The sequence below is a fragment of the Bubalus kerabau genome, chromosome 20 (assembly GCF_029407905.1).
Source record: "Bubalus kerabau isolate K-KA32 ecotype Philippines breed swamp buffalo chromosome 20, PCC_UOA_SB_1v2, whole genome shotgun sequence".
Lineage (NCBI taxonomy): Eukaryota > Metazoa > Chordata > Mammalia > Artiodactyla > Bovidae > Bubalus > Bubalus kerabau.
The window spans coordinates 36,764,653-36,791,670 of NC_073643.1; the positions used below are offsets into that span (position 1 = coordinate 36,764,653).

Sequence of the window (27,018 nt, forward strand, 5' to 3'; positions counted from 1 at the left end):
CTGGGTCCCTCGAGCCTAGCTGGCTCAGCCACAGAAGCACCTGGGGGGGCAGAGATCGGGGACCTCCCTCGGAAGAGCCGGGGGACACGCTGTGTGGCCTGCACTCCACTAGTCAAGGACCTGGGGTCCTCCCTGCCAGGCCCAAGGCCAGAGCGAAATTAAAACGTTTTCCAAGAAAGGAACAAGTGAGCAGCAGAGCCATAAAAGGCTTCCCCCTGTGAAGCCCGCCCTGCCTTTCATTTTCCAGCCGCTGAACAGAGCCGTCCGGGATGGGCTTTCCACCCAGAGCTTGCTGGCCGGGTATTACTGTGCTCACCCACGCGGTGCCCCCCTCTTTCAGAATGTCAACGGGACACCAGGCAGGGGCCCACGTGTGTCAGGGGGCGGGGTTTCTGGAGCACAGGTCAGTCACAGAGAAGAGCGTTCAGTCACTTGTGTGCAACAGGGAGACAGGTGCTGGCCCATGGCTCCAGCTCTCCCATTCCTGGGCATAGGCCCTTCAGTCTTTGTGGGGTGAGGTTAGCGAGAGCTGGGTTGGCAGGGGATGAGGGAGAGGGTTTGATAGGCGAAGCCCAGGGTCACTGCTCCCGGTCAGTGGTGGGGGGACATCGGGCTGGCTGTCCTTTCTTGGGAGCCGTCATCGGGTGCAGCCACCTTCGTTGGCCCCCAGCACACGGATGGGGATGCCCCCGCGCCACAGCCCCAGCTCTCCTCTGCCCACACACTCTGGTGGGCAAGCCCAGCCCCCACCCGCAGACGTCTTCTGGGGAATGGGAGGACCTGCTTCAATCCACCAACAGGTCCATGAGCCGCCCCTGAAGAAGTGAGGATTTGAGGTTTTGTTTTATTACTATTGCCACCATTAGAAAGAGCAGCCCGCCCTCGTTGTCAGAGGTCAACATGACTAATATTTAATGGATAAAATAAAGCACAGTGTTTTTCCTGGATCTCATTTACGGAAGAGTTCACTGAAGAGTTCACTACATTTTGCTGGGACCTGGAGCGTGCAGTGACTCGGCCTGGGGGATCTGAGGAAGTGCGAGGCTGGCGGCGCTGTCAGAGGCGCCGGGCTTCGGTGCCCCCCGGGCTAGAGCTGGCTGCCCTCGCCCCACCGTGAGGGAGCCCCAGCAGGCATGGCCACTGGGTTTCTGGGTGTTGGGTTTGTTTGTCTTAGAATGAAAACCTCAGACAGCAGTCATAGAAGCTCTTGCAACATGAGATTGTTTTCACGTTCATGCAGACCGCTTCCTAGAGAAGGAAAGGGCAAAGGGGTTGGGTGGCCTTGGTGCTCTTTGCCCTCGGAGGCGGGAGCTAGAGCTGCTGCATCTGAGGGCCAAGCTCAGGGTTCCCCTGGGGCCGCTGTGACGCTGCAGGGCCAGCGTAGCTCTGGGGTCCAGCGGCCCGGGAGGAGGTGGAGGCTGTGCCTGGCACAAGCTGGGTCCATGGGGCCTGTGACCCCCTCTTGGAGGTAGCCTCATGGTCCTCGCCTGCATGGCCCCAGGAACTCTCTGCAATGAGGCAGAGGCTTGGGGTCCATGTGGCGGGCAGCAGCAGGCTGCCCTGCCATCTTTGGCTTCCTTCAAGCCTCACGTTTCTCTTTCCAGAGAGGGGTTGGTGCTTGTTGTTGTCCCTTGTGGGCCCCATCCTAACACAGGTCTGAAGCAGGGCTGGGCTTTACTGGCGACCATCCCCCTGATGCTTGGTGGATCTGGACGAAGAATCCTGCCTTTCTCTAGGGCTTTCTGCCCTGAGCACCTGCCCTGGTGCCTAGGGGTCCCTGCCCCACGCTGTGGCTCAGAGACTTCCTGGACGCTGGCTGCCAGGAGCCCGCATCCTGTCCAACCTGCCCTTTGCAGAACTCTGGTCAGCACCACGGCCGCAGAGCCGCACGTGTCAGCATGATCTCGGTGTTCGCCGACAGTTTTGTGTGCAGCAGCAGGTGGAGAGCATGTGGCGTGGGCTCTCATCAGAGTGTCTGATAATGAGGAGGGAAATCTGGAATCTGGTGCTTTTCCTTCCCAGTGTCCAGCCACTCTCGATGCACCCCTACCCTTTACCCCAAGTCCAGGCTCACTTCCCTTCAGATCACACAGCCTGTGGAAGAGGCATGCGTGTCCTCCAGGTGCATAGCAGGCGCCAGGTTTGGGTTTTTGAGAAAACTCTGGCTGTCACTGCTGAGATGGTGATTGGAGTGGCCAGCAGGTGGGCGCCCCCTCTCTTGGGTGGGCGGTCCAGGTACAGACGTCAGTTATGTAACCTTTGAAGTCTGGGATTTGATGATCCTCGCACCATTGGCTTCATGTGAAACCTGGGCTCTTGCTAAAGAGCTGAGGGGCCTTCTCGTGGGCAGGGGCGTAGCTCCGTGTGGCCACATCCTGGCTGCCATTTCGCCCACTGTCCTGTCCTTTTCCAGCCACCTTTGGGGACCTTTATCCCCAGAATGCAGTTTTCAGAAGTGGGCTGTAGTCTTTAGTTCCAAGAGTTTTTATTCTGACTGCATGCTCTCCCTGGAGCCTGATGAGTCACCTTCTCTCCTGTGAGACTGTGGCTACACACCCCCCACCCGTGGGTGGTCCCTGGGGAGACAGCCAGGTTGGACGAGGTGATTTCCAGTTACCACCACAAGGGGCCTTTTTTGGCAAGACAGAGCATGGAGTTCCCACTTGTCATCACTGTTAAGTTCTAATAAAGATAAAAGTGCCTGGTTTCAGAAGGGGAGAGCCTGTGTGCCTCAGACACATCATCTCGGCCCAGGTCAGATTCCCACCTGCCTCTCCCCAGACCGACCTCTCAGCTGGCGTCGCCCTGACTCTGTGTTCTTTCTCCCCACACCTCCCTCGTCGCTCTCCCGCCCTCTCCACCTCTGTTTCTGGATGTTTGGAAACTGCAGGACGCTGTTCGGCAACAAGATCAAGTCCGTGGCCAAGAGAGCGTTCTCAGGGCTGGAAGGCTTGGAGCATCTGTGAGTACCCGGCCGGGCCCCCAACCCCAAGCCTGCGGGCGTGGCGGCTGGGGGAGCCACTGGCGAGGCAGCCACGGCTTTGTAAGCCCAGAACAGGCTGTGCAGAAATGCCGGCTGCTGCCTTCTAAGTCAGCTTCAACTTGGGCTTTTGTCTTGCCTGTGCCAGCAACGGTTACCGAACATATGGCCTCTTGGGGCTCACAGAAATACCTTCCTCTCTCCCTTTGCCAGGCACTGACTTGGGCCCTGGGCTCCTTCCACTTCCTTGATGACCCTTCACCTGTCTCAGGCTGGCACCTCCCCTTAAGCAGCTCAGCAGGGCTTAGGGACATGATGGGCTGAGCCAGGAGCTGGGGGACAGGGCCACCCAGCCTGTCCCCAGGGGATGGGTGTCACCATCTGATGCCTCTGGTACTGGATTCTTAGTTTGTCTTTAAATCGAATGCAACCTTGATTATTTTGGAAAAGTTTTCCGTATTGACTTGCTGAGCAGGCCTCAGCCTAGCTTTGATGCTGCCCTTAAGACTGGTTTATTCCCCAGTTACTCCATGTGCTTGTGTCAGTACAGGTGAAAGAACAGCCACTTACGGTGGCCTTCGGACAGGACACAGGGTGTGACCCATTGCCCATGGTTCATCAGCGAATCCAGGGCTGTCAGGAGAAATCCCTGAGCATCTTAACTCACACACATGCCTGACCTGAAGGATACCTAGAGTTTCTTTGCCTAAGTAAAGAATGATGCTTTTCAGGAACCTTGGAGAGAATGCAATCAGATCTGTCCAGTTTGATGCCTTTGTGAAGATGAAGAATCTTAAAGAGCTGTAAGTACCCGGGATTCTGTGGCCCCAGATTAACTTGAGTAGAGGATTTCAGAGTAAGAAGTGCCTTATTTGCAGTAAGCTTCATTTTACCAAACAGTTGTGTGATCATTTACAGGCTTCTATGGTGGCTTAGGTGGTAAAAAATCCACCTGCGATGCAGGAGACCCAGGTTCGATCCCTGGGTCGGGAAGATCCCCTGGATAAGGGAATGGCAACCCAATCTAGTAGTCTTGCCTGGAGAATTCCATGGACAGAGGAGCCTGGCAGGCTGTAGTCCATGGGGTCGCAATGAGTCAGACATGACTGAGTGACTAACACTTTACTTTCACACTTGGGATCATTTATAGTTGTAAGTTAAATTGTCTTTTAGGAAAAAAAAATGCCCTCTAGGGGCTTAAGCTGAATCAGGGGACAATACACTTTTTCTTACAGGACCCTAGTAAATAGTTTCCACTTTTTGGGCCACAAGAGCTCTGTCATGACAGCTTGATTCTTGAACAGAAACCAGCCATAAATAATACATAAATGCGTGGGTGTGGCCGTGTGCCAGTAAATTCTTATTTACAGAAACCGGCAGCGGGCATGCAGGCTGCAGCTGACGCCCCGCTGCTGTCGACGATGGGAAACTCTCTTCTGTAAAATGGATACTTGTCCCTTTAATTACGTCAAGGACAAGTTTCCATCTTTAGGGTGTGCTCACAATAAAGGGCCTTTTTCGAGAGGGCTTTCTCTAAACAGCGGGGTGGGCTATGGACAGGGCAGAGCTCCCCATGGGATGCCACATGCACTCCGGGCTGCAGAGCCTCGCATGTGTCTCCAGGCCCCCGTGGCGTCTGCAGGCGCTGGTGCTGCCCTGTGGCCCTGGGGGCGACGGGTTAGAAGAGCTTGCCTCTGGTGGAGCAGCTCATCTAAGGATTGAGGTGGCAACACCCAGGCTTCCTTTCTTCTTCCTATACATGTATCCGATTCTTTAGTTCCCTAGAGGTGCAGCTTTGGGTTCTTAAAGTAGCTGACAAAGTCACACATTGCCCATGGCTGTCTTTGTACCCTAAGCTCATCCTCGTTCCTGAGGACCCTCCTGGTGGACCCTCAGTGGGGGCAGGGAGTGGGGAAATGGAGCAGTAGAGAGGCATAGTCTCCACGGTTGGAAAGGAGAGCAGGAAGAGGCCCCAGCGACGTTCCCCTGGGAAGGACGTTAGTGAGCGGAGGCAGGCAGCTGGACACTGGCCTTATGACGCTTAGAGTCCTGTGAGGTTCCTGTCTGTCGGGTCGTGCTGTTTCTCAGAAGGGCCATGATCTTAGAACGAGAGTTGGTGGAAGGATGGACATGTGGAGAGATACATGATAAAGAAAGCATCACAAAGCATTCATTGTAGAATCTAAGTTGTGTTTTCACTGTACATTTCTTCCAGCATTCCTGTTTTTTAAACTTTCCAAATATAGTGCTGGAAGTAAAAACAATCTGATTAAAGGGAAGAGGGTGTTTTGAGGGAAAGACAGCAGGACAAGGAGAGAGAAATTTCCTTTGGGCCTCTTAAAAACTCTGGTTTCCTTAGGGTTTTCTATCTGGGAATGACTGGACCCCTCCAGGTGCTTGACTTCCCCCTGCCCCGTCCCCCAGATGCTGTTTTTGGTTCTGGAGGCTCAGCCTGGGCCCCTCCCTGTGCTTCCCACCAGTTCCTGCATGTACCCAGCTGGGGCTGGCCCTGGGCCCAGCCCTCTGATGGGAGAAATGGGTAATCCCACTTGGTCATTTTCTTCCCCCATCGGATCAAGGCAGGTTGAGCTGTGCACTTAAGTCATCCTCGGGGTAAATTTCCACAAGCAATGATTAGAAACACACTTGGAGTCATGAAAATGCATGATGGAAGCCAGCAGAGTGTTGGGGTGGCTGCAAGGCAGGAGCCCAGGACGACCGTGCTTGTTAGCAGCAGGGAGCTGCAGAGTCTTGGGGTCACCAGTGACCCCCCCCCCCAATCCGGCCTTTCAAGCTAGGCCTGGTCTTGGAGGTGGTGTGTGTGTGGAGGGAAGGTCGATGTCCCCGATGTCTGCCTCCATGCCTCTCCTTCTGCGCTGTTAGTCCTAAATTCTCTAGGACAGCCTTCTCTCCATCCTGAGCACCCAGTGTCTTCTGAGGTCTCGAGGCTTCCACTGCAGAGGTTTTAACGGGAGGAGGAGGTGAAACTCTCCAGGAAGCTGGGCCAGCAAATGCCCTGCATGTGTGATGTGAGGTTTAACCCTTTTCAAAAACGTTTCTGATCAGAGAGAAAAGTCAGGTGTGTTTTCTCCAGTTTGTTTGTGTGGTTCAAATGAAGCGCATCCCTGTCCCCGACGTGAAGGCCCAAAGGCTCCCAGTAATAGCCAGTGTCTCCCTTAGACATTCATGTGCGGTGCCCAAGCCTCCCTGTGGGAAGGGGCAGCCACTCCGGATGGCCCCCCAGGAGTGGGGAGCCCCTTTCTGCTCTTCACCCGTGCTGAACAGTTTTCTGGTGCCTGGGGGCACCTCTACAACCGCTGTTCCAGGGAACTCTCCAGATGTGGGGTGGGAATTGGCTGTTTGTCCACACTCAGCTGTGAGGGCCCTCCTGGCACCTCTAGGAAACCCTCAACAGAGCAACACCTCTGGGAACCCCGCAACAGAGCAACTCTCCAGACAGTGCTAAGCATAGCCCTGCTGCTGCTGCTAAGTCGCTTCAGTCATGTCCGACTCTTAGTGACCCCATGGACTGCAGCCCACCAGGCTCCTCTGTCCATGGGATTTTCCAGGCAAGAGTACTGGAGTGGGGTGCCATTGCCTTCTCCCCCATCAAATACAGATACAAAACCTAGTGTTGATGTTAAGGTGTAAAATGGGCAATATCCCAGTTATAATGGCTCAGATCTCAATTATTTCAGTCTTGAGAAATCACTTCCCCAGATTATTTTAATAAATGAAGACGCCCAGCTCATCTGGGAATGGTGAGGAACAGGAGCAAAGAGCAGGTTTTATATATTTTGTCAGCCATGGGTTCTCTGCCTTCAGGTTCATCCCGCCTGGCTGTTGACTGATTTGATGGCTTCTCTGCTCATTCAAAGGCTGAGTGACATACAGGAAAATGAAGAAGGGGCTACGGAATATGGGGGGCAGGGTAGCGGACAGGTATTGCTCTAAAAGTGGCCCATGTGACATTACTGGAATTTCTGAGCATCTCGGCACCCCCTTTTTGTCATCATGTACCTGGGACCGTGCACTCCAGGGAAGCCCATGTAGTAAGCCTCCGTCTCCACTCTCGTGGCAGGCTGACCTCCAGTCTTGAGCTCACAGCCCGAGGTCTTCCAGGAACAGGGCAGGTCTGCTCCTCGGCTGACTTATCTTCTAGTGACTCCTCAGGAAGGAATGTCCGCTGAGATGGCGATTCCGATTTCTGTTGAAAAAGCTTATCCTTAGTTGCTGAGAAATGAAAAAGAAAATATTCTCTGTTTTGGTTGGAGCCTCACAAAACCCAGCCTGTGCGTTCCCATGCTCCCTGGGCAGTGGCAATTAACTCACAAGCACTATTTAGGGAGCAGAGCCGATTCCTGCCGGCCTCCTGAGCAGCGCTGGTGTGGAGATAAATATACAGACAAGAGGGGAGCGCGCTGGTGAGGCTGATATTTGGATGCAACAAAACCTGCAGCTCCGCCAGATAAAAACACAGCAGTCATACAGGAAAAGAGCCCTTCTTGAGACTTGTTTCAGAATTTAGATCTCACTCTTGGATTGAGCTTGGAAGCTCCAAGTCTGTCCTATATGAGGGTGGGAAAGAGCATGGCAACCCACTCAGTATTCTTGCCTGGAGAACCCCACAGACAGAGGAGCCTGGCGGGCTACTCTCCATGGGGTCACAAAGAGTGGGACACAACTGAGTGACTTCACACGCACAGGCCATGCTGTTCCCATCTGGATGGTCAGAGGCCAGGAGACCGCATCCCTGGGGTCCCCTGAGCACGGTGGCTGTCGCAGATAGAACACATGTGACGTCTAGATGGCGGCTACCTGAAGTGTGGGCCTTAGACCAGCAGGGTCAGCGTCACCGTGGCTTGTTCATGACACGGAATCTAAACCACTGAGCGAGAAGCTGCTGTTGCTCACAGTCTCCATGTAGACGTACGCACAGCTCTAGGTCGCTGGAGAGGAACCGTGAGAGAAAGCATCTCCCACTCGAGCTTGCCGACATGCGCAGCCAGAGCTGGCTGGAGGGGAGGGTCATTCCAGGCACAGGTGAGGGGGTGTCCCTTCTGTGCAGTCGCACCTCACATGACCCTTTCGTCTCATCGTCTCGCTTTCAGCCACATCAGCAGTGACAGCTTCCTGTGTGACTGCCAGCTCAAGTGGCTGCCCCCCTGGCTGCTGGGCAGGACGCTGCAGAGCTTCGTAACGGCCACCTGTGCCCACCCAGAGGCGCTGAAGGGCCAGAGCATCTTCTCCGTGCCACCGGAGAGTTTTGTGTGCGGTAAGACAGTCTTTGCAATTTGGTGTTTTTCTTTTTCACCAAGGGCACGGAGGCCGGGCGAAACTTCATTACGGGAGGGACTGCTGTGATGAGAGTCGGCCCAGCCCGCGGTGACCTGTCAGCTGCAGGATACAGTTCATTTCCCACCGAAACCACACGTCATATTTACGGGGCCATCGCCTCATTATGTGGTTGTCGGAGTGCATGCATTTAATCAGGGGCGAGCAGGAGCTGGTTCAGTTACACGGCGGATAATCAGTTACAGGAAGGTGGCTGTGTTGTTTCAGGACGGTGCTGGTGCCCAGGCTTAGCTGCAAATTTACTTGGTGTACGAGGCTGGGGTTTTCCTGTGTGTTTCTTTCCAACCCCAAGAATGAAAGGTTAAATACGGGAAGAACGAGTCTCAGGAGAACAGTTGCTGCAGTAAAAATAATTCCTTCGTGTTGACTTGCACTCCTGCTGCGTCTCCAAAGCACTGGAATCGCACTTGTAGCTTTTTTTTCCTTCTGATGGCATGTTGGTCCTGCCATCTTTTTGACGAGGGGTGGTCGGGATCGAGGTTTGGTTGCAGAGAGCACAGGAAATGGTGAGCACCTGGACACACACGCACGCATGTGTGCTCACACGCATGTGCACACAGGCACCACGCAGGGATATGCAGCCTTGTGGTCAGGAAGATGTAGTCACAGCAAGAGGTGAACTTCGAGTCGTTGCTGGTTTCTGCTCTAGGAGCGAAGTGCTGGGCAGGTGTGCGTCCTGCTGCCTCTTGTCCCCCTGGTCTGCCCGGAACCTTGGGGATGACGTTCCGGGGAAGGAGCTCCCAAAGGTAGGGTCTGGGGACCCCCGTGGTGCACTTCTCTCTCTTAGTTTTGGGCACAGCAGTAAGCAGTGTGCCTGGGGATGTCAAGATGGAGGTGCCCGCCTTCCACACACCCACCCGCCACCACCTCCACCACTCTGACAGCAGGCTTCCTGCCTTCCTCCTGACCCAGTCCAGCAGTGTGGCAGCAGCCCCCGAACCAGCCATCCTTACTGTCAGTGCTTCTCACGGGGACCACATGCTTGGCTCCCATTCTCTAGGACACAAGAGCCACGACCTCCACGGTTCTCAGGTTCCTGGTCCCTGACTGTTCTGTTCCCGTAGAGCTCCCTGAAATTGCACTTTCTGCCCCCTTCCTCCTCTGGCCCGCTATGGGGCATCGTCTTTCCTGGTGACTACGAGCCGAGGCAGGACCTGGGACATGCTGTGCCCAGTCTTGGCCTGTGGCCCTGGCAGGTGGGTCCTGGGACATGCTGTGCCCAGTCTTGGCCTGTGGCCCTGGCAGGTGGGTCCTGGGCCGCAGCGCTCGGGACCCATTTCTGAGAACCACCATCACGTTTCCGCTCAGGCTCCCACTCAGACAGTCGTCAAGTACCAGTGGGAATCATGGAAACACTTGGCAGAAGATCAAAATTTCAAGCTCTGTGGGAATCTCCCACTCCTTTTTAATACAATGGAAATGTAATCACTTCACACCCACTGGGAGCTAGAATCCAAGTCAGACACCAACAAGGGTTGGTGAGAATGGGGAGAACCCCAAAGCCGCCTACGTGTCCGGTGGGAATGCAGTATGGTGTAGCTGTTTGGAAAAACAGCTTGTCAAACACTTCAACACGGATACTATATGAACCACCAATTCCACTCCTGGGTAAGTTCCAAAGAGAAACAAAATGTATGTCCATAGCAAAGCTTGTACATGAATGTTCATAGCACTATTATTCATACTAGCCAAAAAGTGGAAACCCACATGCCTATGTGGATAAATAAAATGTGGTATAAGCATACAATTAGGATTATTATGTCATGAAAAGCAATCTGAGTGAAACAAGTCAATCACAAAAGACGGTATATGATTCCATTCATGTGAAATCTCCAGACTAGGAAACCCTCTAGAGGTAGAAAGTAGATCAGTTGGTTTCCTAGGGCTGGGGAGGGCTGGAGGGAGAAGGGATGATAGCTAAAAGATGCAAAGTTTCTTTCTGAGCTGATGAAAATGTTCTTAAAACGGACTGTGATGCGGGTTGCATGTACCTGTGAACACACCGAAACCATCAATTGTCCACTTCAAACAGGCGGATGGTATTGTAAGAAAGTTGTATTTCACTAAAGCTATTTTTTAAAAGAGAAGTATAATTTACATATAAATTTTACCCCTCTAAATAACGTACAAGTCAATGGTGTTTAAAATATGGAATAGTCATGTAAGCCTCACTACCAATTTCACATTTTCATGACCCATAAAGAAAGCCCAAACACATTCGCCACCACGCTGTGCATCAGGTCTCTAGGATTACCTCTTCTGCATGTTTTGTGTAACTGGAATCCTATATATAGTCTTTTGTGACTAGCCTTTTTCACTTAGTGTAGTTTTTTTTGTCTTCCTCCCCCCGTTCCGTCCCACCATGTATCGGTCCTTCATTATTTTTTAAGTGGCTGAACAAATATTCTAGTGCATGGCTATCCATTTATTTAGCCATTCATCAGGTTGCTTTCTACTTTTTGTTTACTATAAATAATGCTGCTGTGAAAATTCATGTACAAGTTTTTATGTAAAATCTCTTGGGTTTATACCAGGAATGGAACTGCTGGGTCATACGGGAGCTGCCAAACTGCTTCCCGAAGTGGCTGCACCACTTCACACGCCCCCAAGCAACGCATGAGGAGTCTCGTTTCCCTTTCTCAACATTTGCTGTTCAGTCACAAAGCTGTGTCCCAGTCTTTGTGACCCCACAGACTGCAGCACGCCAGGCTCCCCTGTCCAGCACTTGTCACTGCCTTTTCAGTTTTACTAGTCAAAGTGGAATCACCCTGGTGTTTTCATTTGCATTCCCCTAATGAGGTTGAGCTTGTTTGCATATGCGTATCATCGGACCTATATGTATGTCTGCTTTGGAAAACTGGCTACTCACATCTTCTGCCCATGTTTTAATTGGTCATTTGTCTTTTCAGTGTTGAGTTATAAGAGTTCGTTATATATTATGGATACTAAATCCTCAGCAGGATTAATAAGATACGCCAGTATTTTCTACCATTCTGTGGGCTAGTTAGGTTTTTAAATTTTGATTGTGTAATTTTTTCTTTTGTCGTTTGTATTTTGATGTCATTATCTAAGAAGCTGTTACCACAGACAAGGTCACAAAGATTTACGCCTGCATTTTCCTTTGAGAGTTTCACAATTTTATTAGCTTGTACATAGTCCTCCGATTTTGGTCTTGTTGCTTTTCACTATTACGGCTCCCTCCGATGTCCCCATAATCTTGTCAATTTAGGCAGTAGAGACAGCTGGGATTTTGAAACAGGGATTGCATTGAGCCTCTAGATTAATTTCGGGAGTACTGCCGTCTTCAGTCTTCACGGTCTATGAACATGTATGTGTTGGGGATGTGCTATCACTTCCTGTTTGATCTTCGATGCGGGTCACAGGGAAGAAATCTGCACTCTCTCAGGTCCTTCCTGGGCACATGCCTAGTCCTGCACATGCAGGCAGCCTTCTAGGTCCTCAGAGATGTTCCGAGCCTCTACAGAGCCCACGGGTGACATTTCACTCACCTGACTTCCTTTGCAATCTCCTGGCCACCCCTCTTAATGGTTCCAGCTAATACTCCTGCCTCAGCACTGACTGCTGGTTATTTTTACCACATGCCCCGGGGCCGGGGCTCCCCTTGCTGAGCAGACTGTACCAGGCCAAGTAAATGCAGCTTCTGTGGGCGAGCGCAGCCCATCCTGCTCGCCTCACAGTTACTAGGCTTGTAGCCTAATGTTGCCATAGAGCTGGGGAGAGAGGAGTGGACCTCAGGTAAGTTATGCCAGAAAGGTCACTTTTCTTCAAGTGTTTTCTTGAAGCAACACTCCATGGGTTGTTACCAGTTATTTCCTAAGATTCCAAAAAAGCTGATGGTGATCATTTTTGCTAATGGTCTCACTGCTTTAATAGAGGTGCACATTTTCACAAGCCATTATTCTGGTGTTCTGGTGGTGGCGGTTTAGTCTCTAAGTCGTGTACAACTCTTGCGACCTCATGGACTGTAGCCCGCCAGGCTCCTTTATCCATGGGATTCTCCAGGCAAGAATACTGGAGTGGGCAGCCATCCCTTTCTCCAGGGGATCTCCTGACCCAGGGATCAAAACCCGGGTCTCTGGCATTGCAGGCAGATTCTTTACCAACTGAGCTACGAGGGAAGTAAGTGATGTTCTGGAGGTACTTCATACCCTACTCCCTTTGGAGTAAAGTTTGAGGGGTGGGGGCGCTCTGCATTCACAGTGGTTCATGGTGCTCTTTGAGTTTTCTCTGACCACGAGTGAGTAAAGCTGTAGCCTTAGGGAAGTTGAGGGCTGTTTGATAACTGAGCACTGGTGGATGTGCCTGTAATCAAGGGGTGTGATCACGGAGGGATCACTGTTCATGGAGCTGTTACTGGATCACCACAGTGCACGTCCCTGACAGTCTGGTAGAGCTGAGGGTGCTCAAGGAGCCACTGAGGTCTGACTTTCTTGTTTGTGAGAACCGCAGCTGGTCCCCATGTCCTGAAGGGGTCCCAGTGCCTTACAGCCGGCTCTTCTCACCCCAGATGACTTGCCAAAGCCCCAGATCATCACCCAGCCAGAGACCATCACAGCCGTGGTGGGCAAGGACGTCCGCTTCACCTGCTCGGCCGCCAGCAGCAGCAGCTCCCCGATGACGTTCGCCTGGAAGAAGGACAACGAGGCGCTGGCCAACGCCGACATGGAGAACTTTGCCCACGTGCGCGCGCAGGACGGGGAGGTGATGGAGTATACCACCGTCCTGCACCTGCGCCGCCTCACCTTCGCGCACGAGGGCCGCTACCAGTGCGTGATCACCAACCACTTCGGCTCCTCCTACTCGCACAAGGCCAAGCTCACCGTGCACGGTACGCCGCCTTCCTCCTGGGGGTCCGGCTCCTGCAGAGCCATGCTCGGGGCTGCTCTGCCATCTAGAAATGACCAGGATGGGAGGCGTCATTCTGTCACACGCTGTGGCCTGGCTTGGGCTCAGGAGTAGCAGATTGTAGGGTTTATTCTTAGTGGAGTCTTTTGGAGTGATTTTTTTTTTAACACAGTTATTACATAAAGTAGGCTTCCCTTATAGAGTCCGCCTGCAATGCACAAGACCTGGGTTCAATCCCTGGGTCGGGAAGATCCCCTGGAGAAGGGAAAGGCTACCCACTCCCAGTATTCTGGCCTGGAGAATTCCATGGACTGTACAGTCCATGGGGTCACGAAAAGTCAGACACGGCTGAGAAACTTTCACTTCACTTTCATTAAAGTACATTGTAGGTAGGGCCAAATGTTGTATTCCACCCCCCCCACTTATTATCCTCCTCAGCCCAAGATGCCTGGCAGCCAGATTCCAAGTGCACCCCAATCCTGGGGAAGCCGCTGCCCTCCAAGGAGATGGCCCAGCATTGGGGCTGGTGGCCAGCCCGGGTGGGGCCAGGCCAGTGAGCCATAGGCCAGTGAGCCGGGAGCAGAACGGTCTTGCGGGTGTCTGTCTGACAAGGATTTTTTTACTCGGCAGCCAGCTCTAGAGCCTGTCAAGATGTCAGTCTTCAGGGCTGCTGTTTCTTGTAGTGAGTTTAGGGTAGAAAGAGAGGTAGATAGCTTGAGCAGTTAATAGCACCCTGCCCTGCAACATAGCAAGATTCTCTTGATTTATTAAATCTACAGTTAAATGGTTCCAGCACCAAAGTTCCTGAATGGGTTTTCTTCAAGACGAAAGAGCCATCCTCTTGCCTTCTCCAGGGTGAAGGCATGTCACGTTCCCTGCTACAGCGCCTGGCAGGAGCAGATGTCCTTGTTTTTCAGGCTTCCTCAGGGTGACCAAACCAGGCAGGCAGGCATCAGGCCCTGGCACTTATGGGGTATCCCTATACAGACTGGTCACCACAGGACAGACAGTAGGACATGTTTCAGGGGAGCCTTCCATTGAAGGGGTTCAAGCCAACCCCGTGTGTGCGATGAGAGGAGGTGCTAACTGCTGCCCGTGCAGTGGGAGCGGTCGGCGGCGCTCAGAAAGCCCTGCTCCTGGTTCTTGTGGGGGCGGGGGTGGGCAGTCCTAGGCGGACGCTGCACAAAGGGCGGTGAGTGGCGAGCTGACACTCGGGAGTCGGGGAGTCGGTCCGACAGAAGCCGCTCCTGGCCTCTGCACCCAGCGTTCCACAGACGACTCTGTCTGCCCCGCAGTGTTCCCTTCCTTCACCAAAATGCCCCACGACATCGCCATCCGGACCGGCACCACGGCCCGCCTCGAATGTGCTGCCACCGGCCACCCCAACCCCCAGATCGCCTGGCAGAAGGACGGAGGCACAGACTTCCCCGCCGCTCGCGAGCGCCGCATGCACGTCATGCCGGACGACGACGTGTTCTTCATCACGGACGTGAAGACAGACGACATGGGGGTCTACAGCTGTACTGCCCAGAACTCGGCTGGCTCCGTGTCGGCCAATGCCACCCTGACTGTCCTAGGTTGGTACGCTGTGTGTGTGTGTGATTTTCTTACACATCAATAGGACCCAGGTACGCTGAGAGTGTGTGTGTGTGTGTGTGTGTGATTTTCTTACACATCAATAGGACCCAGGGGCAGGGTTCTGAGACTGTCCTATGAAGCCTGGGGTAGGGGAGTGCAAGAGGCAGTTTTTACTTTAAGCAAAACAAGTGGTTCCCGCTCTTAAGAAAAAAGCCATCGAATTAAGAGTCTCCACAGGGCTTAGGTTTAAGACCCTCTGAAGAACTGCCCTCTCCTCAGGCAGGCAGGGTGGGTCAAGAGGGACAGACGTGGGCCTGTCACCGGGCGTTGTGAGAACCATGGGGGTTCTGTGGCTTGAGGTCAGTTCATCCCCAGACAGCACGGCTAGTCCCTCTGGTAGAAAACCTAGACACCCTGGTAAAAGCTCCCAGATGGCACTGCATGACACGTTGGATTGTCCTTGTTCCAGGAGACAGACCTAGAACAGCCGAGGCCCAGAGAAACGGTGACACCCCCACTTTCTTGCAGAGACCCCGTCCCTGGCGGTGCCGCTGGAGGACCGCGTGGTGTCCGTGGGAGAAACGGTGGCGCTGCAGTGCAAGGCAGCCGGCAGCCCTCCACCCCGCATCACCTGGCTCAAGGGGGACCGGCCCCTGAGCCTCACCGAACGCCACCACTTCACCCCCGGCAACCAGCTGCTGGTCATTCAGAACGTGGTGCTGGAAGACGCGGGCCGCTACACCTGCGAGATGTCCAACGCCCTGGGCACCGAGCGCGCGCACAGCCAGCTGAGCGTCCTGCCCACCCCGGGCTGCAGGAAAGATGGCACCACTGTGGGCATCTTCACCATCGCCGTGGTGTGCAGCATCGTGCTCACCTCCCTCGTCTGGGTGTGCATCATCTACCAGACCAGGAAGAAGAGCGAGGAGTACAGCGTCACGAACACAGGTGAGCCGCCGTGGCCAAGGGGACTTGCAGGGGAGGAGAACAGCCAGGATGTTTGGAAAGGAGGCCAGAGAATGACACCATTTTCTCTTTTGAGAATAGCCCATTTTAATGGGAATACTCTTAATGCAAGTCCATTACGAACTGTGCAGTTTTCTGAGCCATCAGGCTTTGCTGCTGTGTGGTGGGTTGGGGCTGCAGGGATTTCACCGGGCCATTTTTCTCTTGGGGCATGGTGATGAGAAGGGAGACTGACATCTCTCCCAATAGCTGGGTAAAGTCAGGCTAAGCAGGTGCTAGGAGGGCTTCTCCAGGGCACAGATGCCACGCGGTGTCTCTGCACAGCTTTACAGAGGCTGCCCGGTGCCCAAGTCTGCTTGTGTCGTCACCACAAAGGATCAGGACCCCTGGTGGGTGACCACCTTGTCTCCTTGCAGATGAAACCATCGTGCCCCCAGACGTTCCGAGCTACCTGTCTTCTCAGGGGACGCTTTCGGACCGACAGGAGACTATGGTCAGGACGGAAGGTGGCCACCAGGCCAACGGGCATCTGGAGAGCAACGGTAGGGCCTCAGCCCGGGCGCATCCTCTTAAGCACAGGGACCTGGAAGCTTGGGTGACTCAAGTCTGCTGGTGGGTCTTTGGGGACTTAACCTGTGCAAGCTCCACAAGGTCTCTGTTGGGTGTACCGTCTCCTAATCCGGATAAGGTAGGACTGCCTGCAGTAAGAGCAGCAGAGGACAAGACCGCTTCAGAGACACACCCCACTCCCATCCCTGGAGCAGGGAGACTGCCCAGGTCTGCTCTTCGGTCTCTCAGAGTAGAAAGTGCCCACAGAAACGGGGGAAGACAGAGCAGTGGTTTGGAGTGAGTTTATCCACACCAAGAACTGCTTACCGTCATGGCACCCAAGGCCTGCCCTGGTGTGAAGGCAGCGTTAGAAAAGGGGGCCTCAGCCCAGGAACAAACCCCTGGGAACCTCTTGAATAGTGTCCCTGCGCTGGTTGCCTTGCCCGTTCTTTTCACACAGCATCGTCTGAAGCGCTAAGCCCACCTCAGAGGAAGGGAGTCTAACTGGATGGGAATCTGTTGCAGGTGTTTGTCCAAGAGACGCAGGCCTCTTTCCCGAGGTGGAAGCTCACGGTGTTATCTGCAGGCAGCCCAAGTTCTGCGTCGGGTTCACCAAGGAGCCCTGGAAAGTGGTGGAGAAGGCTGATGGCCCACCCGGTCCCCAGAAGACAATGGGTATGAGAAGTTTTCCTCAGGAAAAAGTATTTAGCTCTTGAAATCAAAATTTGAGTTGACCTACTCGCTACATGAAAGTTGTGGGGGGAGACAAATAATTGATGTCAAACTTTCTCAGAATTTGGCAGTCATTCTACAAACAGGAAGTGTGGCCTGCTTCTTTTTAAATTCCAGAATAGGAGGTCTCTTAAAGTAATACTACGGTGTGTTAAGCATGAGTTTAGATTTTTAAGTGACAGATTGAGGTGCCCTTTCACCAGGGCCACTCTGACACTAGATGTCTGACCCTGCACAACACGTCATGCACACTGGATCTTCCCCTGGGATCAGAGTGTATCAGTTCACACTGTGATTAAGAAATTAATCTGAAGCATTTCAGCGTGGAAGACCTCTGTTCTTCACAAATAGCTGGGTGTTGGCCACAGTCCTTTTTCTGTGAACGGACTTGGGCGGGGAGGTGTCTACGGAGGTGACGAGCGCGGGGCTCGGGCCTCACCGAGTAGTCCAGTGACGGTTCTCCGTCTCATCCACAGAGCGCGGCGGCCCACTGGGGCGCACTGACTGCAGCACTGAGGCGCACGCTTCCGCCCAGGAGCCAGCCTGCCGCCGTCAGCCCGGGGACAGCGGACAGCCGGGAGCCCCAAGCAGCCAGGAGCCCAGCCCGAGCGAGCACCCGCACTCTGCACTGCATCCGAGCAGGGGGCCCCTCTACCCCAGTAACCACGACAGAACGCGGGCCGCCCTGAAGAGGCCCGCGGCGCCTCTCGATGGCAAAGGTAATGGTCTATCTCCCGAGGGTCACCCTTCAGTGGGGGTGTGGCCGGGCTGACATGGCCTCTCCTTTCTCCCCTCCTAGGGGCATCCTCTTGGACTCGAGCACGGCTGTGTGAGCCGGACTCCTTAGACCTCCAGCCTTCATCTGTGTTAACTGCAGGCAAGCCTGAGCTCGCAGACGCTGCCTCGGACTCCCCTGACGTGCCTGGTGAAGGTCAGCACTTGCTTCTTTCCAACGGACACATCCCCCAAGCCTGTGACTCTGGTTCCGAGTCCAGCCCCCTGACAGGACAGTCCCCCGGGAGACGGAGCACACCACTGCTGTTTGCACCGAAAAGCTAGGCTTTGTCTACCTCGGCTCTCATGGCGTCTGCAGAAGAGAGGTGGGTGAGGCCACGAGGGAGCCTGGCTTCGGGCATCACTGATTTGTACATAGTTCTCACCTCCACGTGGAGCGGCAAGAGTCTGAAAGGACTTGCATTGGAAGCACAGAAATGCAAGAGGCTAGCGTGTACAAAAGGTAGAGGAGTATTTGGTACCCTTGTACATAAGAGTTCTCAGAGATGCCATATATATTATATATATCTTTTACAGAGGCTATTTTAATCTTTAGTGCATGGTTAACAGAAACAAAAATCGTACGATGTTGACAATATTATTTTTCATACCTGGTTGCTGTTTAATTTTGGAGGGGGGGGGATAGTTCTGGTGCCTTAATGCATGGATGGAGTTCCTTGAAGCTACAAACCACATTTGTTCACAGGAGGTTTTGGTGGTGGGTGGAAAGGAGGTGCTCTGGCTTGGTACAGACCCTGGGATGCTTTACCACCAGAGGCTGTGTCTGCAGTGGAAGCAACTTCCTGTCATGGTTGCTTGTGTGTGGACAGCGTTGCGGGGACCTCCCCGTAGAGCTTGGAGGGGCAGACGTCACATTCCTTCACGGTGAAGGTGTTCTCGTAGGTTTCAGTTCTTTCTCTAAGAGGTGGACTATAGGTTGTTAATCCACTACAAGCAATTGGTTCCAACAATTAGGAGGCCTTTCTTCCTTCTGTGAGAAAGGCAGATGTGGTCTTGTCAGTATCATTCAATGGTCATTTGAGGCTTTTTAATAAGATAGAGGCTGCTGATGGTGTTGGTACCTGTGGATTTTTCAATAGTGATGTTGTTGTAGTTCTGCCGATATAATTAATATTACATTGGCCTTAGGGGAGAAAAAAACCCGAGTCCTCTCTTTTCAGGGCTCATATGTCTCTACTGAGAATCCAGAGCAGGCCTGGCCATGTCCTTCCTCGCCCAGATGGCCCTGGGCTTGGACTCTCAGAGATCAGCCCCTCGTCCTGGGTTTTGGGTATTTTTGCACTTTTTTTGAGACCTGTTGCTAACCATCTTGTGAGTGCCAATGTGTATTTCAGGAAAAATTACATTGAAACAAGGTCCTTAAAAATCTCAGAAAGCCAAGTTCCTTTAGCCAAAAAGCTGAGGGGGACGTACTGATGGAATGGCTACTTACCTATGTTAAATCTCACTGTCAGGTGTCACCACTGTTCCAGAAGGTAAGCACATCTAGAATTCTGTTCTCAACAGTTAACTGATTGTTACTTCCACAAAATATGTGAATTTGCTGCTTCTGAGAGGCAATGTGAAAGAGGAAGTATTACTTTTATGTACAAAGTTATTTATTTATAGAAATTTTGGTACAATGTACATTGAAAAACACGTAAAATATTGAAGTGTCTAACAAATGGCATTGAAGTGTCTTTAATAAAGGTTCATTTATAACATGTTAAGTGTGTGGTGGGTTGTTTTCTACCTACGTTGTTAACCGGCCGTGCTTCATCATGTTTAATTCCAGAGACTGCCTTTGTAAGGGAGTCATCCTGCCTTAATTAATTACCCTTTTACTTCTTCTTGAAAAGGAAAAAAATTTTAGTCAAAGCAACTATATACTGTTGCTCCAGGGAAGACATGCCAGCACTAGATTCCTAAGATTTCTCTCTGAATTTTTCTAACACCTGGAGCTTATTAGTCAAGCTCCAGAATGGTGACCGTCTCACTTCCTATCTTTGATTTCCAGTGTAGAGCTTAAAATGCCTAACAGGGAACCTTACTGATTAGGAAGGATGAAACCACCCTGTTTCCAAAGCCAGCCCCGGCCCTTGCTTTGAGTCTGAGATAGTGCGAGAGGTCGGTGGCGGCGCACCTAGTCACTGAGCCGAGACCAGACACCCCAGGTGCAGCTGGCCACCTCTCTGTAAAAGAATACAAGTGTGTTTTCATAGGTGAAATCTGATGGTCGTGAAGACCAGCAGCTTGGTCACCCAGCAAGGATGCTTGCCGTGCTCCTGTAGTTCATTCTTTTTACACAAAGCTGTAAGCTCATGCAATTGGAATTAACCCAGGGGAAAAACCCACCCACATCCCCAGCCTTTTCCATAAGTCTCCTTCTAGCCGTTCTTTTAAAATTGTAACCAGCCCTGCCTTGGCTGACTCTACCATCAGGTGGCAGGAAATGAAAGATCAGATACAGATCAAATGAAGGCTCTGAAAGGGCCTGGACTCAGCATTACCATGCTTATTTATTAAGGGGTTCTGAGAAAAATAATGTTCAAAGTACCGCTGTGGACATCATTTCTCTCTCAACTCTGGCAAACGAGCCAATGACGTCACCCCAGCCAGCCTGCAGCACGGAAGACGTGTCCTCCATGTTGTAACCCGAGCGGGACTGGACTCTGCACTGTGTCTCGCTGTTCAGATGGCTGGACAGCTGCTCACTGGAAGGGAAACTCTTCTCACAGCAGGATCCTTTCTTGAAGGCAGGGGCCATCTCTGATTCAGGGGCTCTCTCTGCCAAGTTCCAACAGAAAGCTGCGAGTTTGGTCGTAAACACCAAGAAAGATGAAACCTCCCAGACTGATGGCTGCCATGCGAGGGAAGATACCTGCAAATAATCTGGTGGGAGGCAAGAGGAAAGATTTTTAAAAATTGTGTGTGTAAAAAAGGTGGAATTCCAACACCCACAGCTTGCTCAACGTAACACACCACGCTCATTAAACCCCACATAGCACTTTAGATATGTGTGTTTTCCTTTCAGAATGGCACTTACGCTCCCAAGTAGACTTGCTGAAGCTGGAGCCCAGCTGTTTGTGGGCTAAAGTGGCCGAATACCAAACAGAGCTTACTTGTGAGCACCCACTGCTAAGTCCAGCAGTTAGTCCAAACTAACTCGATCCCCACAAGAGTTCTGTTAACTTTCACACCATTTCTGTCTTTGAGAGACGATGAAATGGACTTTTTAATAAAGCTGTCAATGAGCTGGCTCCTGGAGAACACTGGAGCCCCCAACACCTTAAACCTGAAGTGGGCCTGGGTGTTTCGGGAGATTTCCAGTGATTATCCCCTGCTCCTCCCGGTGACTCACTTGGTCCCATTTTGTCCTTAAATCCCCACAAATGTGATGCCACTTGGGGAATCCAATCTCCATGGATCCCGTTTTCTTTCTCCTCTAATGAAGGGCAAGACAGACGGGTTGTTCCAGCTGGGAGGGGAACAGCACCTCATTATAGGTTTTGTCCCCAGGCCCTAGGGAAGGCCAGTCACCATCAAAGTTGCAACTTTGGAATAAGCAAAGAAATGCAAAGTAAAAGAACAGTGTTACTGGGGTTGTAAATTGGGCAATCATTGTTTAATACACTCCCAGAGCAACGCACAGTTATTTGTTCAAAGATGGTCATCGTGGTTTCACTGATGAAACAAAACCTGCAAAGAACCCACTCTCGGATTACAGATTCTGGTACAGGAGACAAACCTGGGAGATTCTGCAACTGAAAAATAAGGTCGTCCACAGGACTCACATGGAAGACAGACAAAATGGGTTCTAAAAGAAGTCCCAGAGCAGTGTAATATGACTGCCTGTTGAACAAACACGGCTGACATGTCCTCAACTTCCTGAGGAGACTTTCCTCGCCTAGTGTCTGTAATAATTGAACCTTTTTACCAACAGTATTACTTGTATACGCAGAAAACAAAATTACACAGTCAGAACTAATGAATTTACTACTAAAAATAATTTGGGTCAGATCTAGGGAGGAAAGCTGAAAATACATACATTATGCCAACAGGAGCCTGGGATAGCCTTGACAGTCTGGGAAACCTCCACGCTCAGCTAAAGGGAGACTCACCCAAACCTGGACAGGGAGGAGGCCTCACAAGGGCAGCCTAATCCATGGCTGCCCAGCTGCCCCCTGTCAACTGCCAGGAGAGGCCAGCTCCCCGCTCCTCAGACAACCCCACCACACAGCCCTCAGCACTTCTGAGGAAAAGAGACTCGAGAGGAGTTCTGGGGGTCAGTGGTTTAGTTAGCTGAGAATTTAACTCATCAACTACAATGATACCCCAAATGAGAACCTCTTTTTCTTGTCCACATGATAATTCTACAGAAGATGAAAACACATTTGTAAGGAAAAAGCTGTTCAGCCCAGCACTGGGCAAACTGTTTCTATATGAGGTATCCCTGAATTTCTGCGTTGAGGCCCCTAGGTCCTTCCGACCTGGAGAACACTTCATCCCCCAGCCCCCACCCCACAAAGAGATGCGCTGGCCGGGAGGGCACAGGGGCTGAGCTGTAGAAACCGCATTTGCCACAGGAGCCTCCCTCCCTGACTTGTTTCCACAGCCAGCGTCTCATTCTGCTCCCGCTGCTAATGAGCTCAGCTGCTCCATGCTAGGGGCAGACGGAAGCAGTTTACTGCTTCACTAGATGACAACTGAGTCTGTTAACATCATTACAGCCTTAACGTAGAGTCATTTGTCCAGAGAGCACCCCAACCAGACCCAGACACGGGGGCAGGAGCAGAGCGGAGCCTCGCTGGAGGGACGCTGCGGGAGAGACTACACAGCGGGCGCCACGCGAGGGGCTCGGCAGCGGCGGTGAGCACGGGAAGGTGCGGAAGAGAAACACCAAGGCCAGGCGATGAGCTGGAGTGCGGAGCAGCGCCGCATAAACAGGCTTCCCATCTGCCTCCGGCCCGCTGTGCTGGATAAGCGCGTGGTATTTTCATTTGAGAAACCAAGTTGCCCGCAGGCACATCTCCCAAGTCTGTGACAGAACATGGTTTCCCCCGCCCTCCCTGGAGTGACCCAAGCGCGTCACCGCTCTAACGGATGCCGGGAGCTCAGCACCAGCCCTGAGCTGGGCTTGGGCGGTGTGGGGGTTGTGTACGTGTACACGAGGCGCAAGGCTGTACCTGCAAGGTAACTGGAACCCTCTGCAAAGCTGGCAGGCATATTCCAGGACCACCAGGAGCCCCGAGGACTCTGCGCAGAGGACAGAGGAAGCAGCAGAAGCCCAGGCCCACTGCTCAGAACAGCTGCCCACATTGGCAGGGCCTTTGCTTCTTTGCCTTTAGTTACAGTTCCCTTGTCAAATTATTTCTCCTATCACATTAATGAGAAGCTAATGAACACCCTGCCAAGGATCGCACTGGGCATACCAATGGAAGCCCAAGACTCAAGAAGCTTCTGGAAGATGAGATCCCTTCACAGGGCTGACGGCAGGGACAGGCCCTCTGCATGAGGATGACACCTTGTCTCTCTGCCTGAGATCCTGGCGTGGTCCCGTGAGGGAGCAGCCAGTGACACCACTGCCAGGACAGGGAAGGTTAGGTTTTGATCATCTCAGGGAAACCCCTCCTCCGCGAGTTTCTGGTGCCACGGTCCTGCCAACAAGGCCTCCCCCACACACATCAGCACCTTCCTTAAAACGGCAGGCAGGCTACAGCCCCGCTCAGACTCCACAGGGCTACGGTCTAGGGCAGAGACCAACAGTTGCCAGAGACTCTTAAGAATGATATCAAAACAAATGAGTAAAATTCAGCAGTCTGACATGATGACCTAAAAAAGCTACTGCATGCAACACCTCTATGTGGCCCAGTCACTATCTGAAGCCCAAAGAATCTTTTCTGGGCTATTTCATAGCTGTTCCCCCACACACACACCATTTCTTTCTTCAGGAAAAACTAACATCAAAATAGACATGTCTCAACTATGAGCAACTAGATTGCTACGTCCTCACCATCGATTAGCCGGGAGTCACTGACTCAGGACAGACGAGCTATGCCCCTGCCCTCCTGGGCTCGCCCACTCCTCGGGTGGCCCGGCCTCGCCTCCGCACCCCGTGTCCTTCAGGCGCACAGCACCCACCGCGAGGAGGCACAGTCCCTAAGGCCACACTGCCAGCTGCTGTGAACAGAGGACGCTCCTGCAGAAGCCCCTCGCCTGGGCCTGGCTGACCTGCCCCAGGCTCTCCAGACTCAACCAGCTGCAACAAAACCTGCCAAATGGACACAAAACTAGCCACATAAGCGATGGACACAGCTGTGCGACGAGGAGGTGGCACTACTGGGGCTTGGCTGTCTCATACCAGCCTTGTGACCAGGCTCCCTTCAGCCTTCCCTGAACGGAGGCTGGGCTCTCAGGAAAATCCCTGGAGATGATTCCAGACAGAACCATGATATCACCCATCTGTATAGATCCCAACCTGTAGACAGCTTTGGTGCTTAGTCGCTTGGTTCTGTCCCATGGACTGTAGCCTGCCAGGCTCCTCTGTGCATGGGATTTCCCAGGCAAGAATACTGGAGAGAGTAGCCACTTCCTTCTCCAGAGGCTCTTCCTAACTCAAGGATCAAGCCTGTGTCTCCCGCACTGCAGGCAGATTCTTTACTGCTGAGCCACCGGGGAAGCGCTTGGACAGGTTTGCATGTTGTAAAAGCAATACTGAAATAGCATTTTAAAGAGAGCTTTGCGGGACACCACACTAGAGTATGAAGCACTTGGCTGACAAAGCAGTGGGCTTCAAGGGAGGTGTCACGCACTGTGCTATGTTGAAGGTGATAACTAATAATAGGTAAAAGTGTCCCAAACCACAAATGCTTTCTTTTAACAACGCTACCTTCGTCACTCGGGTCCTACCTTACACAAGCGGACGCTGGCTTTCTCACTGCTGCAGCCCAGAACCCGGCAGGGGCCACACACATGGACATCACCCGCCACTGAGATGGGACCCACCGGCCGCAACACCGCGTCAGCTTGACTGTGTAACAGCACCTCACACACGCAACATCAAACATGACGTCTCCTACGATCAGGACGAGCGGAAGGAAGAAGGGTGGGTGTGCCCGGCGCTGGGCTAGAGGAGGAGGCCTTACCCCGACAGCCCCTGTGTCTGCCAAACCGCGTGCAGGGCAGAGAGGATGTTCCCACTCGCGGTGCTGGAACCAGCCTGCAAGGAAAGACAAAGTGAAGACATCATCTCACAAAATTCCCCAACCCACTTACAGCTGGCTCCCCGACACCCTCCCCTAGGACAGTTTCAGGCAGACTGGGGAGTCCCTGGGAGTCAGCTCCCTGGCTCTCACTGGACTAGAAGCCCTCACATCCAAAGCCGCCAGCAAGCACTGATCTGGCCCAAATCCCACCCGAAGCAGCTTTTCCAGGTGAGTTCTCTCACCATCAACCGACGAGCAGAGCTTCCCCAGACAATTCACATACAACTACTAACCAGGAAACCAGTGGGAAGCGGTATAATTGATCTGAGAAGGATGGGGAGTAATCAGGATAATGGTATTATGAAACTTCTCTAAGTGGCTAATGCACACATTTAATAAAGAACACTACGTTCAGCTTAAAACTGGCTGTGCCCTATGAAGCTTCATACTGCGATTATGTCTTTACTTCTTCCACTTTTCCACAGGGCATGACCCTTCAGTCATCGTTTTGGTTCAGCTATGTTCCATGGACTTCTCTGAAGTCTTGATGCAGTTTTTTTGAAGATAATTTTTCTTCATGGCATTTGTTAACAGTTCTGAAAACTGTCCTAATTCATCTGGTGAAAGCTTAATAAGCATGATATAAGTTCAGAGCCTCACACTTGCTGCCTGGCGTGAAGCAGGCCAACTCTCTGAGCCTTAGGACTGTCACCAGTAAAAACAGGGAGTTTCTGAAAACAGTATTACCAGCCAGAGGCCCTACCAGATCTACCTGTTCACAAAACACGGAGGACAGTGATGTCAAAAAGACAGCGATTCCTGTGGATAGTGCTTTGTCCAAAGGCAGTTCCATTCGTGATTCAACAGGCAGCGTAAGGCTGTTAACTCACAGGTATTGCCACCTTTGTTCACTGTATATCCTATAAGCCCTGGCCCTAATGGAGACAAGCATCTGTTGTGTCTCCGATACATTATTTTACCACTTACCTTTGCCAACATGATTCTCGTTTTGGCCACGTCCAGAGGCGTGGTGACTGCAGCTGCAAAGCCACCTGTGCACATAAAAACACGCCACACAAGCGCGGCATTGTTCACCACGTTACATGGCATTTTATAATTCTTATTCTAGAATTCCTCGTAACTCTGCCAAAAGTACTTCTGTATCATTACATCCACTTGACTGATTCCAGAATAGGAAGCACACGTGCAAAATCTGTACCCACACGCTCTGCCGCGTGGCCGTGGTGTCTCACTGCACATCAGAGAGGTGACGGGACAACGTTTTATATGCTCAAGTTTAAAAACAGGCCCCGCAATGCATCTTGCTCTCTTGGGAAGCAGCTCGCAAACCTCTGTGTGCACCGGGGAATCTGGGGTCAGACCCCATCCCGTCTGAGAGGCACTGCTGCTCCCCCGGGTCTCAGGGGTCCGTGCCTTCCACGGGCCTATCTTCCCTAATCTGACTCCAAAAGGCTGCTGTGGTTTCTGTTCTAAGGCAAAACTGGCAAAGGGAAACGTGTGTTGCTGTGGGGACTTTTGGTATACATGGCTGGGTTTTTAACGGTTAGGAGAGTACTTTTTTTCTGTATTTCCAGACTTCTGGTCAACACAACAGCTAGAGTAACAAGATTTCTAAACTCGTTTCTTGTTAGAGTCAGTCCTGATTCAAGCCCAAGCTCTTCCTTATGGCTCTGTCCTCTTTATTTAAATTCCGTGACTGCCAACTGAATCTTTAAAAAAATCCACATATTTTAAAAGGGTCTGTATTTATAGACAGAGGAACTGGAAGACTTTTTTTGAACAGAAATCATGGTACATGGTATCAATATTTTAATCAATATGATAGAGAGAGAGATTGCAGACCCCCAAAGTCCCAAAAAAGACTGAAACAGTAAGCCCAAAAGGGTTTTCTAAAGATTCAGCTTCCATGACCCACAGTGAGGTTGGACAGTTTTCTAAGAGCAAACATAACACGTGTGTGAAGGATGCTCCAGAAATAGCAGCCTCTCTCTC

The 27,018-nt window shown here is 52.1% G+C and overlaps 2 protein-coding genes across 14 annotated transcripts in view; one reads left to right on the plus strand and one right to left on the minus strand.

The window, feature by feature from the left end:
• Positions 1-19,748, plus strand: part of LRIG1 (leucine rich repeats and immunoglobulin like domains 1) — a 115,344-nt gene extending 95,596 nt beyond the window's left edge. The window contains exons 11-20 of the mRNA XM_055557190.1: positions 2,891-2,962; positions 3,712-3,783; positions 8,092-8,255; positions 12,864-13,184; positions 14,497-14,778; positions 15,308-15,727; positions 16,162-16,287; positions 16,820-16,969; positions 17,503-17,745; positions 17,826-19,748. Coding sequence (XP_055413165.1) covers positions 2,891-2,962; positions 3,712-3,783; positions 8,092-8,255; positions 12,864-13,184; positions 14,497-14,778; positions 15,308-15,727; positions 16,162-16,287; positions 16,820-16,969; positions 17,503-17,745; positions 17,826-18,085 — 2,110 coding nt within the window. The 3' untranslated portion in view covers positions 18,086-19,748. The remainder of the gene's footprint in view (positions 1-2,890; positions 2,963-3,711; positions 3,784-8,091; positions 8,256-12,863; positions 13,185-14,496; positions 14,779-15,307; positions 15,728-16,161; positions 16,288-16,819; positions 16,970-17,502; positions 17,746-17,825) is intronic.
• SLC25A26 (solute carrier family 25 member 26) overlaps positions 18,411-27,018 on the minus strand; it is a 148,716-nt gene continuing 140,108 nt past the window's right edge. For 6 of the 13 annotated variants that reach the window (XM_055557200.1, XM_055557194.1, XM_055557193.1 and 3 more), the window contains 2 exons: positions 20,358-20,692; positions 18,411-19,370 (listed from right to left, as the gene is read on the minus strand). In XM_055557200.1, coding sequence (XP_055413175.1) covers positions 19,272-19,370; positions 20,358-20,692 — 434 coding nt within the window. In that variant the 3' untranslated portion in view covers positions 18,411-19,271. Of the gene's footprint in view, positions 19,371-20,300; positions 20,693-24,945; positions 25,020-25,992; positions 26,058-27,018 lie in introns of those variants that run through there. The other 7 variants (XM_055557203.1, XM_055557198.1, XM_055557196.1 and 4 more) reach the window with 3 other exon arrangements.